The 18,117-nt window shown below is 41.9% G+C and overlaps 1 protein-coding gene across 2 annotated transcripts in view; it reads left to right on the top strand.

Annotated features, from left to right (window-relative positions):
- Positions 1–18,117, top strand: part of GLIS1 (GLIS family zinc finger 1) — a 191,323-nt gene that overhangs the window by 155,077 nt on the left and 18,129 nt on the right. The window contains exons 5-7 of one of the 2 annotated variants that reach the window (XM_035538080.2): positions 1,214–1,312; positions 4,493–4,625; positions 11,020–11,170. In XM_035538080.2, coding sequence (XP_035393973.1) covers positions 1,214–1,312; positions 4,493–4,625; positions 11,020–11,170 — 383 coding nt within the window. Of the gene's footprint in view, positions 1–1,213; positions 1,325–4,492; positions 4,626–11,019; positions 11,171–18,117 lie in introns of both variants that reach the window. The other variant, XM_035538079.2, reaches the window with a different exon arrangement.

Below are 18,117 nucleotides of genomic sequence, written 5' to 3'. Positions count from 1 at the left end.
CCTCACAGTCACTTCTCCCAAAACTTTTTTTTTTTCTTTTTGTGCATCCTCTATCTGAAATCAAGAGGAATAAAGAATGTGACACTGGGGTCATGACAAACCAGTTTTCTAGCTTTGGGAAAGCACCAAAAAGACTTACTGGTACAAGTGAGAAGGCCAAGATAATGTTGAAAGATGAGGCAAGAAAACAAAGCAAAATGGAATGTTCAGCTTTGAAACTCTGTGAGCTTTGACACACAGCACTCCTTTGCTACCACTTAAGTCAATGGTTACTTAACAACAAGTGCCAGAGTCCCTTTGTTCAGCTTGGTAATTGCACATTCACTTGGCTGCTGTACTGTGGCAGAGAGATAGTGTTTCGTTACTGGAAGTAGGCATAACTGAGAGGAGAACTTGGTGAGGCTTTCCATTATTGGGACTCCAGAATCAGCAGCTAAATTGGAGTGCCCTTTTAAATTTATTTATTTTCATAGGAGAAGAGCACACTGGAACTGCTTGCCCAGGCTCAGATGGCTTTCCCAGGAAAGTGCTCATATTGTGCCACATTTCGGCGAGCTCTGACGCATGCCGAAGTCAGCTGGAAAGGTCTTCCCAACAAAGTCAACAATAGTGGATTTTTCTTTCTGTATTGATTTGCTCAGATGTTAATGTTTGATGCAGGTTGTTTGCTTAGGAGTTATAAAAAGAAAGACGTTGACGTTGTTCAAAACAGGAAAAGGGTATGAAAGAAACCAAATGTGTGCTATTCCACAAGTTTTACTCTGCTGCATGTGGAACATAGTTGTTGTAAAAACTGTGTAAACCAGAATTAGAAACCAGAATTTCTATATTTATAATTTTGTTGGGTGTTCTCGTGATCATTTAGTCTACTGTTAAGGCTCGAAAACTTAATGCTCTCAAAGCCCATCCAATTACATCTCATTAGCATTTAATTCAGCTCAGTAATATATCCAGTGTGCAGGATTACAGATGTGTCAAATGCTCTCAGCACTTGCCTGGAGCGCAAAGTCAGAGCCATTGGTGCTGTTCTTCTGTTTGCGCTGTGTCAGGCGTTTGTACACAGAGGAGTTTGCAGATCTGGAAACGGCAAGCAGAGCAAGCAGCTCAGGCTTAAAGCCACGTTGCGTAGAAATGGCTGTCCTTCAGGGCTCTGTGTGCCAATTGCAGAGATGCACAGGAATATGAAATCTTTTCCCTTCCCTCACACCTACAGAAACCGTACGCCTGTCAGATTCCTGGCTGCTCCAAACGCTACACCGACCCCAGCTCGCTGCGCAAGCATGTGAAAGCTCATTCAGCCAAAGAACAACAGGTGCGTAAGAAGGTAAGACTCACCAGGCAAGAAATGACACATCTCCAGGTCTCCACAGTTTTTTAATTTAACTTTAGTTTATATATTTTCAAATCAGGGTTGCTCTGTGATACTGCTGCAAGAAAACTCAAATTGTGCTCATTTCCCTGTTGGATTTTAATTGTTATTGCTAATCAGTTCACTTTATAGTTTTGCACTTCCAAGGCCACCACCTGGTAGTTTCAGTTTGTCCCACGCTTTCTGCCCAACCATTTCTTTCCTGTTCACAAACCCAAATTTTGCTGTCATTCGCATAAAATGTTCACGCATTGAGTCTCTGTAAACAGCTAGTAAATACATGCTAGCAGATTATCTCGAATTCAAGTGAAACTAAGCCAGCATACTATGGAAACGTCAGAAAAGGAGTGCTTGTAATCGATCAGAATGAACCACCACACTCTTCTCCCACCACATCTGTATTTTAAACACATTTATAAATCATTCCAAACCCAGACTGCGAGTTGTGTTTCACTGGTGTTAGATTCAAATAAGCATTTTGGTTTCTACGGGCTGAATCCTGAACTCATTATTGAACGGGAAGGCTTATGGGTTCCAGCTCAGGATCAGAGACTTGTTTATTACGCATTTGTACACGCAGTTTGTAAACAGATGATTGGGACCCCACAGAGCCAGGCTGTGACAGAACAGACCATGAGCATATTTGCGGCCCAGGAGTGGCAGGGAATACACGGCTTAGCAAGCAATGACAATTAGTTCCAACAAGCAGCAGCGTTGTCCTCAGATCCAGTCAGAACTTTTATGTCGGTGGGCAGGGCTGGAAAGGACTACCCAGGACTGCAGCCCAGCTTTGTTTTATAGGGTAATGTGGTTTCACTACAGCTCTCACCTTGGAAGGTTCCTCAGAGTGTGCTGTGCACATGCTTCCCACACCAGAGGTCGCAAAGCATTTCTCAACAATACCGTAAAGCAACCTTTGGGTCTTACTGAGGGTAAGAGACAAAAAGCTGTAACCATAATTGGCCACAGAAAGAGGTAGACTAGCATCAAAATCTTTTGCAATAGCAAGATCTTTGCAACAGGAAGATTTTGTTATATGAATTTCTCAGATGACCCCAGAAAGCAACCATGCTCTGTATTCTGAGGGAGAGAACTGCCCACCTCTTTCCTTCCAGTGGTTGCTGACATAATTCTTGGGGAAAAGAAGGAGGGAATTCTTTCCTAATAGCAGATATGGGTATCGTTTGTTCAGCTCTAACTACAGGGCTGAATACAGGAACTCATTAGCACCCTTTACGTCTGGACAAAGGAACAGTCCCCATTATTACACCCCAACACCTGATGAGGCCAATTGCCAGTTCTGCAGAGGAAGGTGGGGAAAATACCTAAATCTAAACTTTGCATTAAGGGACAAAAAGTACTTCCTGGATAAGCAGCGGGAGGCCTTAAGCATAGAACGAATACAGCAGGGCAAATGCTCTGCACACTCATTGCAAACTCAAGCTACTTGGACTTACCAGGACATCAAATATCCAGGGTTTCATATCTCGTAATCTCCTAGCTTGAGGAGTTTTTCTGCATGTATATACATACCCTCCCATAGACTTATCAAGTCTATCTTAAAATAATGTCAATTCCTTGCTTCCCACACCTTATTTGGTAGACCAAATCTAAATCTGCTCTCCTCCAGAGGTTAGAAATCATCTTCAGATTTCCTGTCTCATTTGCCCGTGATAACTTTATGAATACTTGATCCTGTGTCTTTTTTCCTTTAACCTAAAAGGCATCTGAGAAAGCAGTAGATTGGAAGAGTATTTTGATCAGGCTCTCTTAACAGGGACCAAACTGAGTCTGATTCATAAAGAAATAATAAATATTTCACTTAAGCATATTACAGGAAAAAAAAAAAACACACACACCACCCTTTCACAACTAAGTAAATCTCATTGTTATTGAAACAGTGACAGTCTACTTTGGACTTCGGACATAGGATAAAACGGGAAAATACTGTTCACACTCACTTGCTCAATTTTGGTTACAGCTCTGGAAAGGCAGTTTCCTGTTGGCATCAGCTTCCTAGGAGTTCTGAGTGGCGATGATTTAGCCAAGAAAGAAAAATGCTCTGCCTGCATGTCTCAGTTGAGATATGCTACCAAAATCTGCCATCTCTGATACAAAAGAAAATGCCCTGTGCTGAGACTTACATCAAAGGAACCCTGAATATTACGAACATGGCTTAGATGACTGCAGCGGTAATATTTGGTTGTTCTGAACAGCTTTACAAGCACAAAATATGAGAAAGTTAGCTGTTAATTTAGTAGTAGTTTAAGTTTAATTGGCTGCAGATGCACTTTGTGATCCAAATGTTAGATGTTTATCGTGATCAAACAAATGGCTGTATAGCAGAATTCTGAATAGGTTTGCCTGGATCTTTTATTTAGAATAACCAAACCCAGGGGAGATTGGTATGCAAAACTGTAAACAGAGAGACAATAACTATTTATTAATGGCTATAGAATATGATGGCTGTGTGTGTAATGTGAGCACTATATTATGACAAAAGCTTGGCAACGTCAGCATGTTTGAAAGAGAATTAGAAATGCTTTTCTTTCTTAATTCTCCTCTCCTGCTGTTTTTAATATGATCGACATTGTGGTTTTCAAGAGTTTGCTTCAGACACTTTTGCCAGAGCTTTAATTTACTTGGAGAACAGCTGACATATTGGTGATACCTCGTACACATTACTGACAGCACATTATTCCACCAGTTCTAATCTGATAAGCACAAACACTTTTCTTTCCCTATCAAATGTCTTTCCAAGTGTTACAGTAAGAACGTCATGCAATCCTTTTGCCACAGAACCCAAGAAACTACAGAAAGCCTGAAAATGTGCAGTTAAACTACTGTGGAAGGTTTGAAGAAACCCAGGGTACATTATTTTCTGGAGCAAACTGCTCTTGATTTAAGATTAGCACACTTAACTTGTGTGCTTAAGAAAACCCAAATTATCTCTAATTAGAAATGCCACGTAATAGATATATCCTAAATTACACCAAGTTGCTAAGAATGTCATTTTGCTCCTTCCTTCTGTACATAATCTTTAAGCAAAGAGACATATGAAATTAATTAGAAGTCATTTGGTTTACTTTGAAATAAAATGTTTGTTTTATCTTCCTCTTGTAGCTAAATTCATGTACTGATATCGAACAGGATGTACTAAGTGAATGCTTAGCTATACAACAGCTCCACACATCTTCACAACACATTTTGGATGGGAAATGTGGTCGATCTGTAGGTCATCATGATTTAATTACAGGTAAGAATATTTCTAGTAAGTATCATGCTAATGTCAATATAATAACAGAAAATACTGTGCGTCTGATTTGCCACTATGGAAGAGGTTAGAAAAAAAAACAACAAATAAAATGAAATAATTTTGTGAGTTCTTTGCTAAGATCATTCATAAAACATTTTAGCTTAGGGCCAAATGAATCTGTTTTAAATTGATTTAGGAGCTCGGTTCAAGCTTTCCAGATAAACCCTAGCTCGTTCCTCTTGAGACTTAGAGAAAACCAAAGGTAAACTGGGATTAGAAAACAAGAATGCCAGATGCTCATTCACCTGCACCAAGGGATGAGCTGGTGCTCTTTATTATTGTATTTTGCTTTGTAAGAGCAAAGTACTAAATAACTACAATTACCTAGGCAAGAATTTCATCCTTTTTTCCTCACACCAAATGTTAAAAACAGCAGCAACAAAATCATCCTGTTTGACACCTCCTATTTCCCTTTCTAGTTTAAGTTGCACTAAAACGTTGGAATGTACCTGGTGAGCAGGACGGAGTAGGAAGGGAAATGACCCATCATTCCAGCAGTGGGGGCGTCTGCAGTCCCGGTTTATATGTGGCTCCTCAAAAAGTGGCAAGAAGCTGGAGGGACTTGGGGGGATTACTTCAGTTCTCTGGCTTTGTCATCTGCACTCCTGAGGTGTGTGAGGGCAACACATGGCCTCTGCTCTCCACCCTCGGCAGTCCAGCCTGTCCCTTCCAGGCAGGACAGGAAAGCTCAGTGACATTGCCCTGAGGATTGGGGTGCAGTTAATAACCTCAGGAATAGCCTCAGATTTCAGGTGGCCACAATAAAACAAGAAAAAAGTTACTGCTTACAGATAAATGGACCAGCCCTGACCTCACAGTGTTAGTTCTGAGAACCTCTTCTGAAATTAAAGGTTTAGTCTATCAATAATACTGGCTTTCTCCAATAATTTCTTTGCTGATTGTATCAATCTGTCACAGGGTTGTTGTAAAAAACAGTAAATCTTTCCTGATACTTCCATCAGGTCACCCTATAAGAGACCCCGTCACATGCACAATATGAAAAAGTGCCAGGGAAAATAAATCACTATTTTACAGTGAAACAGAGGTTACTTCATATTATGTGTGGTGTAATTCCATAGGCAAAACTGTTCCTCTATCATTATTTACAGCAAATAAGCTAAAGTGATGATCCTTACAGATTTAAAGCATAAGGACATTCCTGCTGCCACCTATAGTTTGCATGTTTGCTCTTTCACATAAGAAGAGGCAATATTTCTGGACAAAGCAGCTGTAATACTGTATATAGGATATGTATGGATGAATACTGTATATGATGGTCTCTTAATGCCACTTGAAAATATGAAAGTGTTCATGGTTTGAGCTTTTTTTTTTTTTTTCCAAAGAAACCACATTATTAATGTGCAGAGCTCTGGGCTTTAGGGATCACTTGGATTCCTGGAGAGTTTCAGTGTTGTCTTTCTCCAAGTTAAAGCACATTTTAAATATGTCAGGGATGAAAGCCAATCATAGAAAAATGAAATATGTAAAAAACTCCCGTCCCTTGTGTCGAACTTCAAAGCAGGTTTGTGCTTAGGACTGGGTAAGACAGTGAGCAAAAGAATATTTTGCAGTCAGAGGAGCCCATTGTTTGCTTAGATCTTCTTTTACCTTCCTTGTAAGTTGCTTCATGGCTGCTCACATGAAAGTCTAGCAGTGCCCAAGAGTTTCTCTCACTCTCCCTGCAGAGGAAGTTATCTCCATTCAGGTAATCCCATGCAGACATCTTCTCTGGGCATGCCCGTTTTGTTATTGTTTTTTTCTGGTCTCTCCTGGCGTAAAGCTGAAAAAAATTGCTGCTAGTCACAGATGCTCAGAGTACCATTTTGGCAGCAGATGTTAAGGTTAAAGGCCAAGCCATTTAAATTATTGATTGATGACATATTTACAAGCTGAGGTGGTCAATGCGTGAAGAGGCCCAAGATGCACAGTCCTGGACTGGGTTGCGCTTGCAGGAGCAGTCATTCATAACAGCTCCAAAGGCTTCCGTGTGACTTCAGGTACTAAGAATATCATAGCTCCCTGCTGAAAAAAAGGGAAAAGAAGCTGGAAAAGAAGAGAAATTTTTGGAACTATTGAAAATGATACTGAGTGAGGCTGGAATAGCAACTGCTCTTCCTCCTTGACTTCTTTCATTGTAGAGGCACCTGGTTTCTCAGGCAAAGGGAGTGCCTGCAGCAAGGGAAATGCAGCATTTCTCTGACGTCAAAAGACTCTTCCTTACTGTTAGGGATTGGCAGTGGGAAGGACTTACCCACCATCGTGTCAGCAGGTACCTCTTGCTTCTCTGAACAAGACAGTTCACTCTCATTCTTTTCTGATAAACTGCCACTGCCGTTATTTCCTTCTAAAAGCACTGTTGTTGCTGGGCTTCACACCCAGTCATGGGATCAGAGTGACAGCAGCAGCTCCAAATTTTGAGTGTTTTAATTCTGGAAATGCACACATTGAAACTTGAGAGCCAAAATGAGTTCCAGTAGCAGACTAAATGGCTCATGGCCTGTGTAGTGCTTAGCGTGGTACGCCCGGCACAGCGCCCATGGGCAGAGAAGGGTCTGTCCCTCTGAAGGAAGTAAAGTTAATATTCTGTCAGAGTGCCCTTGTTTTGAACTTAATTTAAAATAAGTTCAATTTGGCCCTTAGTGACTCAACAGAAGTGAATAATGTCTCACTGCAGACTCACATGGAATCTCATAGTAAACCCCGTCTTCCATTGCTTGTGCCACATGGCCTTGTAAGTACTCCTAATTACAGGCAGACACCCTCAGCAAGCAAAGCGAGCAAACAATAGGGGTGATGCTTGGCCTACGTTGGCTCGTCTTTCGGCTTTCTCACTAGCCAGAAGCTTCAGGGGCGGACAAGGCCCGCTCAAAGCAGAAGGCTGTGCAGTCTCAGAGCTTCATCGCCAGGCCCAGGAGCACACAGCACTGTGTCTGGTGCCAGAGCAGCCTCGCAGCTCCCTTTTTCCTCTCCCTGGCCCAGTGTTTTGCACATCGGGGCTCTGGGCCTAGTCTCATTTCCTTAGGAAGCGAGACTTACGTAATCGTTCTGCTCGCCGCTGTCCACATGTGTGTCAGTCCCCTTCCCCACAGTATTTTTTTTAATACGTTAGCCAAGCTCAACCACATTTGACAAACGCCCCAGAGATAATTGCGTTCTGATGAGTTTCATGAATCCTGGCAGCTGGATACCAGAGAGTGGCACCCAAAATGAGCGTTCCCCCCACGGGAGCAGCAGGCAGGGCTCAGCTGGGCCACATGCTGCTTGGCAGCCGCCAGCGCACGTGTAGCGCCACATTTGTCAAAGCGTCACGGAGGAGATGGGGACAGCTGGCTTTATCCCGACGTGCTTCGGCTGAGGTTGCGGTGGGCTGCTGATCTAGCGGTGCTGCAGGGCCGGGCTGTCAGTGCGAGGGCAGCCAGCGGCGTCTGGGGTGAGGCAGCACACGCTGCGGTGTGGCAGGAGGGCCGGGGGGACGTGAGGACAAGAGATGCCACGTGTCCAACCCAGCAGGAGCGAAGGCGTTGTGGTGAATAAAGATGTAGGAAAAGGAAAGCTCACTGGTGAACTAACCCCACAAACCTCAGCACACATGCTCCAAGCAGGGGACTTTTCCAGAGAAGGTGTAATCAGTAAGTGAAAACATGGATGAACTCAGGATAGATGGAGGAAGCCCTGCTTTAAATGGGAGAGGAGCTCCAAGGCTGGTGTGGGCAGTGGGTGTCTGCCCAAGTTGTTCCACAGCTGGGTAAATTCCTCTGCGTACTGGTCCTGGCAAAGTGTGAAAAAAAAAACTCTCAGAAACTGATAGTGGCAGCAATTCTAGTTTCATTTTCTTTTCTAATGGTGTGGGTTTGAGTACATGGGATCGTGCAGGACACAGCTCTTGGACATAAGGATGTGTGGGGTGTTCTTATTAATGTTTTCTTGCCTCTCTAGAGGGGCGTGCTGACTGTGATTTTCTTGTTCTTGTAAAAGTAATACCTGAGCAGTAGCTGAGAATCAGGTACTCTGGTACTCTGTCTTCTTCATCCACCTCAAGCAAAGAATTGAAACCATTCTTGGTAGCTGGGGCAGTAAGGAAGAGCCCAGAGGAGACCTCTGAAACATTCATGAACTGTTCAGGGGTGGGATTGTAAGACAAAAAAAATGAATGTGTTTACTGGCTGCTACGCTATTAGAACTCTCTTCTGTGAGTTTTTTAACTTTTTGGGTGAGCTATCACCAAGGGGCCATTAAGGCTATCTAAGTCTGATAGAGAGCACAAATCTCCCTTCTTAGATTCAGCAGTTTCCTCCAGGCTGTGCTGCCAGTGTACCTGAGCTGCGTGTGGAAATACAGGTCAAGTGTGAAATGGCACAGCACAATCAAAGTCAAATGGGTGTTTGGCTCATCTGCCAAGCCTGAGAATGAATGTGTGAACAAGAAGGGTCTGTGGCAAGTGGAATCGGTTATAGTATAAAATGGACTGAAGTCACCAGCAGAATAACAGTGTTCTCAAAATGTAGCATCCTAGCTACTGACTTACTGTTATCAGAAGAGGCTTTGACAAATAAATCCTCGCATCACCTGGGAACATCTGACTTCTTAAAACCCCTTCTGTCTGGCTTTCGGTGCAGAAAGCAAGTTGTTTTCACTGGCTGGTTGACAAATGTTCTGTCTAGTGGGAGACAGAGATGATGTGGTTCATTTTCATTCTTTTAGATCTGTCAACAGCCGAGGACTCATTGTTCATGAGAGGTTTTTGACTCATCTGAAGTCCCTGACAAAGGTGGCTGGAATCTTGCCCTAGTGGTTCTAACTCTTCAGTCACAAAGAAACAGATGCTGACGCTCAGCCGTTGCTTACCCACCCGGAGGGCTGTCACACATTCCGCCCGGCCTCAGCTTTTCCTGTTGCTTTCTGCCCGTTACATGTCCCTGAGAGGGGCTGGGATGAGTGCCATCCCGAACCCTGCCAGTGGTGTGGGACACGGCAAAGCACGGCTGACACACAGCTCCCTTTTCCTCGGTGTGTAACTCTCGCACACTGAGCAGGGGAGGAAGGGTGAACGCTGCAGAAGGAAAGAAGGCAAAGAACCTAGCCCTCAGAGGATGCATGGGGACTGCTGGGCTGTAGCTGGGCAGTGTGGGAGCTGGAAAACCTTATCTGCCCCCCACAACTTTCACAGTACAATGTCAGTGGCTGCCCTAGTCCATGTCTGTGTACACGCCCCGGTGGGCCAAAACTCTGGGAGATGTATTGTAGGTAAACGCAGAAGGGGGGGAGACAGGCAGGGAAGCAGAGAAAAGAAGACCAGGCTTTTCCAAGAACTGCACTTAGAGGAGCCAGGCCTTTTTTCCCCCTGCCATAGGGTGGCATGAGCAAACAGCATCTAGAACACCAGGCAGCAAGCAGTTCTGCAGCTTCCCTCCTTACAGAGCCCGCCCTCGGGGCAGCCTTTGTGCCAAGAGCTGGAGTCAGGGGCCTGACCCCGAGATAGCCTAGATTTGTCTTAGTACATGGCTTAGAAGAGACATTGTAAGAAAAAAAATCCTTTATCCCAGGATCTTAATCCAGCTGTCAAAGCTTCCTCAACGAAGCACGTGCTTGAAGACATGATAAGCATTTGGCTATTGGTGCCTGACTGCTATGGCACAGAAAAGTAGCCAGAGTCCTAAAAACTGGAAATAATAATCTATCTACTACTAAACTTGTTGATTTTGTTGTCTCATTGAAAATCTCTTCTCATTCCTCTTTGCATTTAATTTATTGAGGTTTCATTTGTATCGATATGTGATATTTTTTAATGGTCTGGGATGTCCAGCACTATACAAACTGAAAGTCAAATTAAAAATTGAAATGAACAGTGAAAAAAAATCTAGATCCTGCTCCCCCTTACACAAACACAGTACTCTGAATTGAGTGTCTAATTAAGGTACCACGTACCACTCTGCTGCCAGTATGAGCTCCAACGTGCTGCCAGCAGCTGAGCGCTGCAAGTGCTCCCTCAGAAGAACGGAGAAGGCAGGGTGAGAGTCCTGCCAGGTCCCACGGGCTGCTGGGGGGAGTGCGTACACGTCTCCAGTCACAGGACCATCCGAGAGTGTTGGAGGAGACACACGTGTCAAAATGCCTTGATACAGTTTGAGTGCCATGGCAAATATGGGTATTCACTATCACGCCGGGTGTCTGGGTAGGCGACCCCCCTGGCAGGAGGACTGCCCCAGCAGAGGTGTGCTGCTCCGTGTGTGTATCGGGGTGGGCTGGGGGACAGGGAAGGAGTCAGGGACTGTTAGGTTACTTGGATGCTCCTTTCCTTATTTTATGTTGCAAAATGATGTTTGTTTTTTCACAGGCATGTACAGTGGTTCCAGTGCTAACCATAATGGTCCCTCACCGGGTATATTGCCACCTCCTCACGACATCCCTTCAAGACACCATCCGCTTGACTCCACCCTCTCCAATCCACATCACCATCAGTCACCGTTGGAAAGTGCCAGGGAAGGGTATGTGTGTGAAACATGCTTGGCCTCTGTCTGGCAGGATAGTGAATGATTAATTGTTTATCTTGGTTTGCATGAATGCTGTTTGAATGAAAAACACTGACTCAAACTAAGCAATTCCGTTTGTTTTAGAATCACAGAGTAATTTAATTTGGAAGGGACCTCAAAAGTTCATCTCATCCATCCACTGCGCAAAGCAGGGCAAGCTTTGACATTACTAAAAATTTGACATTACAGCCCTGTCTTTGTCTTCCACAAAATACACTGAGATTTTTTTTCTTCACAGAGTGCAATTGCATTTAATTTTTTAAATTCTTCCTCAATGACTTCTTGTAGATTTGGATAAGTGCAGAGAACTTTTCTTAGCTAAGATGAAAAAATTCTCAAAGGATAAAATCCAAACTATGACTCACTCGGGAATAAGGCAGTGTTTGCCTTTGTAAGACTTAGTTTGTGTCAAAATGGCAAGTTTTCTCACTTCCTTGCTCTCTGTTGAGATTTTCGGTAATACGTTTTTCAGCTGAAAGCATTGACCAGTAAGATCCTAATCAGGGAAGGGGATATTATCACAATGATTGCAGAGATTGCACTGCTACAGTATAGATTGTATTGCATCGCTACATTATGTGATATTCCTATAATACCATTTGTTCAAGGATCTCAAAGCATCTCAACAGCAAAGAATCTCTGTAAGCCACAAAATTCAACTCATCTTTCTGCTACACTCTTGGTGCCTGCACTCATGCAAATCACACATCAAACTTTTTTTTTTTTTCTTCCCAGTGCTTTGGACAGGGAGGGTACTCTGATTTTGCTTTTCTGATGGGAACTTAAGACACAGAGAGAAAAGAGACCTTTGCCTAATAATATGTTGGGGTTCTTCAGCAAAGCCAGCGAGTGAATGTAGATTTTTTCTTTGTCAGTGACTGACCCATCCCTTCTTTTATATGGGGAAAGGAAAGTCCAGGAAGTTTTAATTGTACTCTTTAAGCAACAGACAGAAAGAGGGGTGCATGGAAAGAGCGCAACAAGGAAAATACACCTGGAGTAGTTGGAGAACTGTCTGACTGAGGAAATTCAATTAGAAACAAGCTACTGCCTTTTTTTCTGAATTGGGGAATGAATGCTGTAGAAAGCTTAGCTTCTATACCCTGTTCCTCCCTCAGCCACCTCTTCTGACCCGTGCCAGTAACAAGTGCCTCTCCACCATACAATGCATATCTGCCCATCATAGGAGTAGACTTCGTCCCCAAATTACTGAAAAGCTTGCATAAGATGTCTGCGCCCAGTCCCTCTCCCCCCTGCCCTGCCACCCACATTCCTGACCTTTTATTTCCTGTTGACAGACTCATGCCCATGGCAGAGACATGGCCAACAAGAGGCACTGGGCACGAGGATTTAGGTGGAGGTTGCACCAGGTAAATGTGAGGTTTTCTGTAGCAGAGAAGGCAGTGAGTGCAAACAGGAGGAATGGAGATGAGAGCCAAAAACGAAGGTAATCCACAAGCTATTCTTTCCCTGCAGCATGGGACTAGTTGAGCCCAGGGGAGTAGGGTTCTTTGCTCTCTGCTCCCCAGTGCAGCGCTCAGCTGTTTCTTCCTTCAGGTGGTTGCAGGATAGGCTTCCTAGGGGCGTTAAGGCACAAAAGACCAACCGAGAATGAAACAGACTAAAGGTACACTATAGGAGGGATTTAACTGGTGGTCAGTGAGGTAGATTTGTTTCCAAAGCACTTTACATCTTGGTACTGTTAATAAGAAATGAAATCAAAGATCTGACCAGAATGAGGGCAGCAGTCAACTTTCCAATTTGAGGAGTTGGAAGCTCCCAGATAAATTCTCCATCCTGCCCCTTGTGTCTCCCCACCAGAGAACGGCACTTATCTTCAGCACTCCCTGTGCTGAGTGAGCTGAGCTTCTCACCAGCTTCTTCTCCAGACGTTGTGATCATTTGCTTAGGCCAAAGCTTACATCAGAATGGTCACTGCTGTTTTCAGTTCTAGTGGAATTAGTATTCTTTCTCAGTGGAGATGACAGTGCTGATGCATTATCTCAGTGCTTACATACTTAAGTAATGCAAAGTCTTCATGGAAACACCATAGTTAATATCCTATGACAAAATGTAAGCCTGGGATTATAACAGATTTCTATCCATGAACCAAACATCAGGAAGTAGAGAAGGGAATGTATTTTTAATGGTTATTTTAAAACAGGCTATCTAGTTTCATGACATAATGACTTGGAATTTTTCAGGATCTCAAATACCATTTTCTAAACTCAAATAATACACATTCAGTATTGTCACACCCAGCTCCAGATCTTCTTTCTGTATTTTAACTGTTTATACTTACATTATTAAGGACTGCTGAAATAAAGCCCATCCATGGCATTTTAATTGCAAATACAGAAAGCTTAGTGTGAACTAACAGTCTTTGAATTTAATTTAGCACAGTTTTGTGTAAAGCATTCATTCATTTAACTAGGAAAAATCACTTAATAATCTAATACCTGGAGCCACCCACTGAATTCTAGACCTGTCACCCCTTTACCAGTTCGTAGCAGCATGCCATTACTCATACAAAATACACATGGTTTACAATAGCAAAGAAAGAAACACCTAACACTACCTTTCTTCATGTGAACTGCTCTAGCTGGCTGACACACATATAATGTTTTGCCTCATTTGTCAGCTGTCTCAGCATTCATGTTTAAGTAAATGCAAAGAATTTCTATACTGTGAATCAGTACGATGACAAGACTGGATTGCATAGTTTAAGTCTGTGGAATGAACTAAATGATTATTATCAAGAAATCTAATTACTGAGTCATCAAATACGCAAGATGCCAAAAACTACATGAGGCAGAGTACAAATAGTCTACTCAAGTTCGACAGAAGATTCAGAATTTGATTTAAAGCTTTTTTTTTTGAAAATAAAAAAAAAAAAGCCCTATGCCATACCATCCTTTGCCAAAGTCAATACCAAGTGCAGCAGTCAATTTTCCCAAATGGTTTACTAGGACATTTAAATAGTTTGACAAAATTATCTAATTCACTTGAAAATGTTCTAACAAAATCTGACTTCATTACCAAATGTATTTATACTGGCATTATACAATACGGAGAATATTTTTTCAAATTCTGGTATGAAGTATACGCTAGACCAAATAATTTACTTTAACTTATATTGATATTAATTAAACTAAAAGTGTGTGACTGAGAAATACTTTGGCATCCAGAAAGTGGGCTTGTCATGATCCAAGTTTAAATGTATATTTATTTTTTACTTCAGGTAGCAAAATGTTATTTTAGCATGTCTTGTAGCATATGCCATGTACAATGTCTAATTTGGTTTCATTTTGTCCATTGCAAAAGTACTCCATTTTGATTTGTAGCAGTATGAAGATGGAAGCACAGCTTTTAGTATTAAATCTTAGGTGGATGTTGCACTTGGCTTTCTCTCTCTGCTATTTTTTTAGCTGGTATTATCTAAGTCATCTAAAAATGTACTTAGTTGTATTTGTAGACCAGTTCCCTAAGTTCCAGTTTAAAATGTTTAGTGTGATAAATTATCGGTTTAAATGAAACTGATCTGACTAAAGTTAAATGAGTTTAAGTGGTAGCGCAAAGTAAGGGATTTGCACCAATTCAGCAGCTTAATGACCGAACAAGGTCACTTTGTAGGATCTGAACACAGTCCCTCTATAAGTGACTGTGAGGCCCTCAGTCACTCGTGCTGCTCATAACAAACAGCACTTATGTTCTCAAAAGAAGCTGGGGGGACTGACAAATAATAACTTCACCAAGGTGATGTGTCTCCAAGGGAAAGGAAAGCAAAACTATTTTTTATATCCTCCTGTGGCAATTTAGGTCATTTCTGCTCTGTAAACACAACAGTAAATGAAGAACTAGTGAGATTAAGACATCTATGATGTCCATAGGTGATGATTAATGAGAACTCTGAATCCAGTCTTATAATTATGGTGAGTCTTTAATATCGAGGATTAAGTCATCAAGGTTAGAGTAAAGGGTTTACAGAACTCTCTTTTGCCCAGGCTTCTCACCAGCTAACTGCAACCAGTTCAAACCATTTTTCAGACCTCCCTGAAGAGCCACTTAACCATACAAAATCACAAGAAACAGGACTTAAGAGCAATCAAATGAAAAGAGACATTTTAATCAGGCTGCTTAAACATCAGAATTTTTGTTTGCTTGCTTGTTAGCACCTGTTAATTCAAATACCACAGAAATACTTCACTGTAAAGATGTAAAGAGATCTCTGTTAAAAGTTAGTCCTTCATTTCCCTCTACTTCAAGTAAAACAAGGTACACAGAGCCTCCCTTTTTGCTCAACAAGGGAACACCAGATTTGAAATTCCTGATATTTTTAAGGTTGAAAAAAATACGCAGGATAAAATCCTGTGCGTTAGGTTTTTGTTTGTATTACTATCATGTTATACTTAATAAGAAGGGTGTAAGCCAGATCTTGCGTTGGTGGAATCTTTGTAGGAAACAAACTTTTACTCTCAAGAAGTACTCTGGAGAACTAAATACCTACACAGTTTTAAAACAGTTCTTAGGACCAGGGAGATGCATCATTCATTCATTGTGAATTCCACTGGAGAATACTCTTCATTTATAATAGAATACACAAGTCAGTGTTTTAGACTTTCTTTCAAAAGCACTAAAACCAATAACAAGAAACAGATATCCCTGACAGCTGAAAACATTTTCAATGGAGGAAGCCAAGAACCCATCATAATTTATCTCAGTGTTATGGACCTGAGCACGCAAAAGGGGCATCAGTACATCTGTACAAAGAAAGAACAATGTACAGGTGCGGAGCTGAGGTTCATGTAACAAAGAAAATCAGTAATTAAAAGCATCTGGTTGCAAATCCCAAGTCATTTATCTCATTGTAGAAAATGTGATCAGAATTCATTTATAATCATGTCCAGATAGGCTTATGCAGTTTTTTTCCCCCATAAAGCAAAATTAGCATTAGTTTAGGCTTACTTCAATGATACACAGTTAAGAATAACTTAGTGTTTGATCATGGGGTAAAATATTGTTTGGCCATCAGCAGAAATAGGTGGACATGTACTTCATTTATGTTTCTAATAGGGCTGGATTGCCATTCATTAGAGAGCCTAAAAAAGGGAGCGCTATGATCACAGAGTCACAGAGTGGCTGAGGTCAGAAGGGACCCCTGGGTCCTCTCGTCCAACCTCTGCTCAAGCAGGGCCACCCAGAGCAGGGGTCCCAGTCCCACGTCCCGGCAGCTTTTGGAAGATCTTCAAAGAGGAGATCTTCTGGCTCTGTCACCCACACAGCACAGAAGAGCTGCCTGATGGTCAGACAGAACCTCTTGGGTTCCAGTTTGTGCCCATTGCCCCTTGTCCTGGCACTGGGCACCACTGAGGAGAGCCTGGCTCCATCTTGTTGCACCCTCCCTTCAGGCATTCATAAACATTGATAAGACACCCCCCTTGGTGACTGCCCAGAAGAGACACTGTAAGCAAAACTAGCTTAGAGTAAGAGACAGGCACAGAAGAAGGAGGGAGTATAAAAGAGTTGATCAGAGTAAATCAGGAAGCATTTAAAATGGATTCAACCACAGCTCTTCTGCATTATGTTAATGATCTTAGCCATTACTGGTTTTATCTGTAGGTAAATTGTGTGCTTAACATACGTAAAGCTGATTTTTTTCTTAGTTCCTTTTTCATTTTGTTTTGTTGTCTAAGCAGAACTTCTGCAGTTAGATGTAAGCTATATACACCAAGCACAATAATTTGTCACAACTTGTTAACGTTATCTTAACATCCCCCCCTATTTGGTGTATTGCCTTTTTGGCTGTAAACTTGACGAAAGCAGGTGTCAGCTACCTGTGAAGAATCTACCTACACCTGGAAGCATCTTGCTGCACACTTGCCAGAGAATAATGACTTTAAATGACTAAAATAAGACAGATCAGTCAAGCATGCAGTACATGTCAGATAATATAGTGTAGACAATATCTGTGTTTGATTGCATGTCTTAGTAATTGGCTTCCTGGCAATCACTTGAACCTAAGGCAGTGTTCTTTATCTAAATCTGTTTTGATATTTCTTTGAACACATTAAAAATGATTTTTTTATTTTTTTACTTTTACTTTGGTAACATTTTCCTGCTAGATTGTTAGAAAGAATAAGATTTCAAGTTTCTGTTATAGTGCCTTCCACTGTAGTGATTCATCAGTTTCTTTTCAAGGAAAATTATTGAATGAACCCTTAAAAATAAAATGTATTTTAGTTTGGCATAGTTCCAATAACGATCACCAAGATCTAACTGCTCTGCAGAAACTGCATATCAAGTAAGAACAATTGTAAAGATATTACTTTAACATAGAAAAGCCTATGTTTATGTATATGTGAGTCCTTTTGTGTAGGTAATGAAATGAGTTACAAAATAGTTATGTTTTATGCCCAACTATGAGACTTGTGTGTATTTGTTAGAACAGATTGCAAGTGTTTCAGTAACTGTACCTGAAGAGAAGGTCCCTGCAGAAAGCCTTTGAGTGTACCAAGAGAGGACTCCTCTGGCTCCTGTGTAATTTTCATCCAGAAGCTGTTTGCATATCACTGTTGATTGGTATTACTATTCTAAAGCAATTAAATGACCTAAGACTCTCAAGTCGTATTAAAAGCTTCTTTGGATAGTGTTCTCCATGATGCTTATGAAACCTCTCTGAGTGCGCTCGTACATTCACTTGTTGACACTGCTCAGTGAAGATGCAGCACTGGATTAAAGCAGTCCAAAGCAGTATTCTGAATTAAAAAGAGTAGTTTGTACTTATCTAGAAGCTAGGAAGAGGCTGACATTTCCTTAGTCCTGCTTTAAAGGTGCTACACATGGAGGTATTTCACACGCTGCACTACTAGCAGAGCCAGGAATAGAGTCCAAGGCTCTGACCA

The sequence above is a fragment of the Cygnus atratus genome, chromosome 8, assembly GCF_013377495.2.
Source record: "Cygnus atratus isolate AKBS03 ecotype Queensland, Australia chromosome 8, CAtr_DNAZoo_HiC_assembly, whole genome shotgun sequence".
NCBI lineage: Eukaryota > Metazoa > Chordata > Aves > Anseriformes > Anatidae > Cygnus > Cygnus atratus.
Note: the sequence above shows the minus strand (reverse complement) of the source record. Positions and strands in the feature narration are given on the sequence as shown.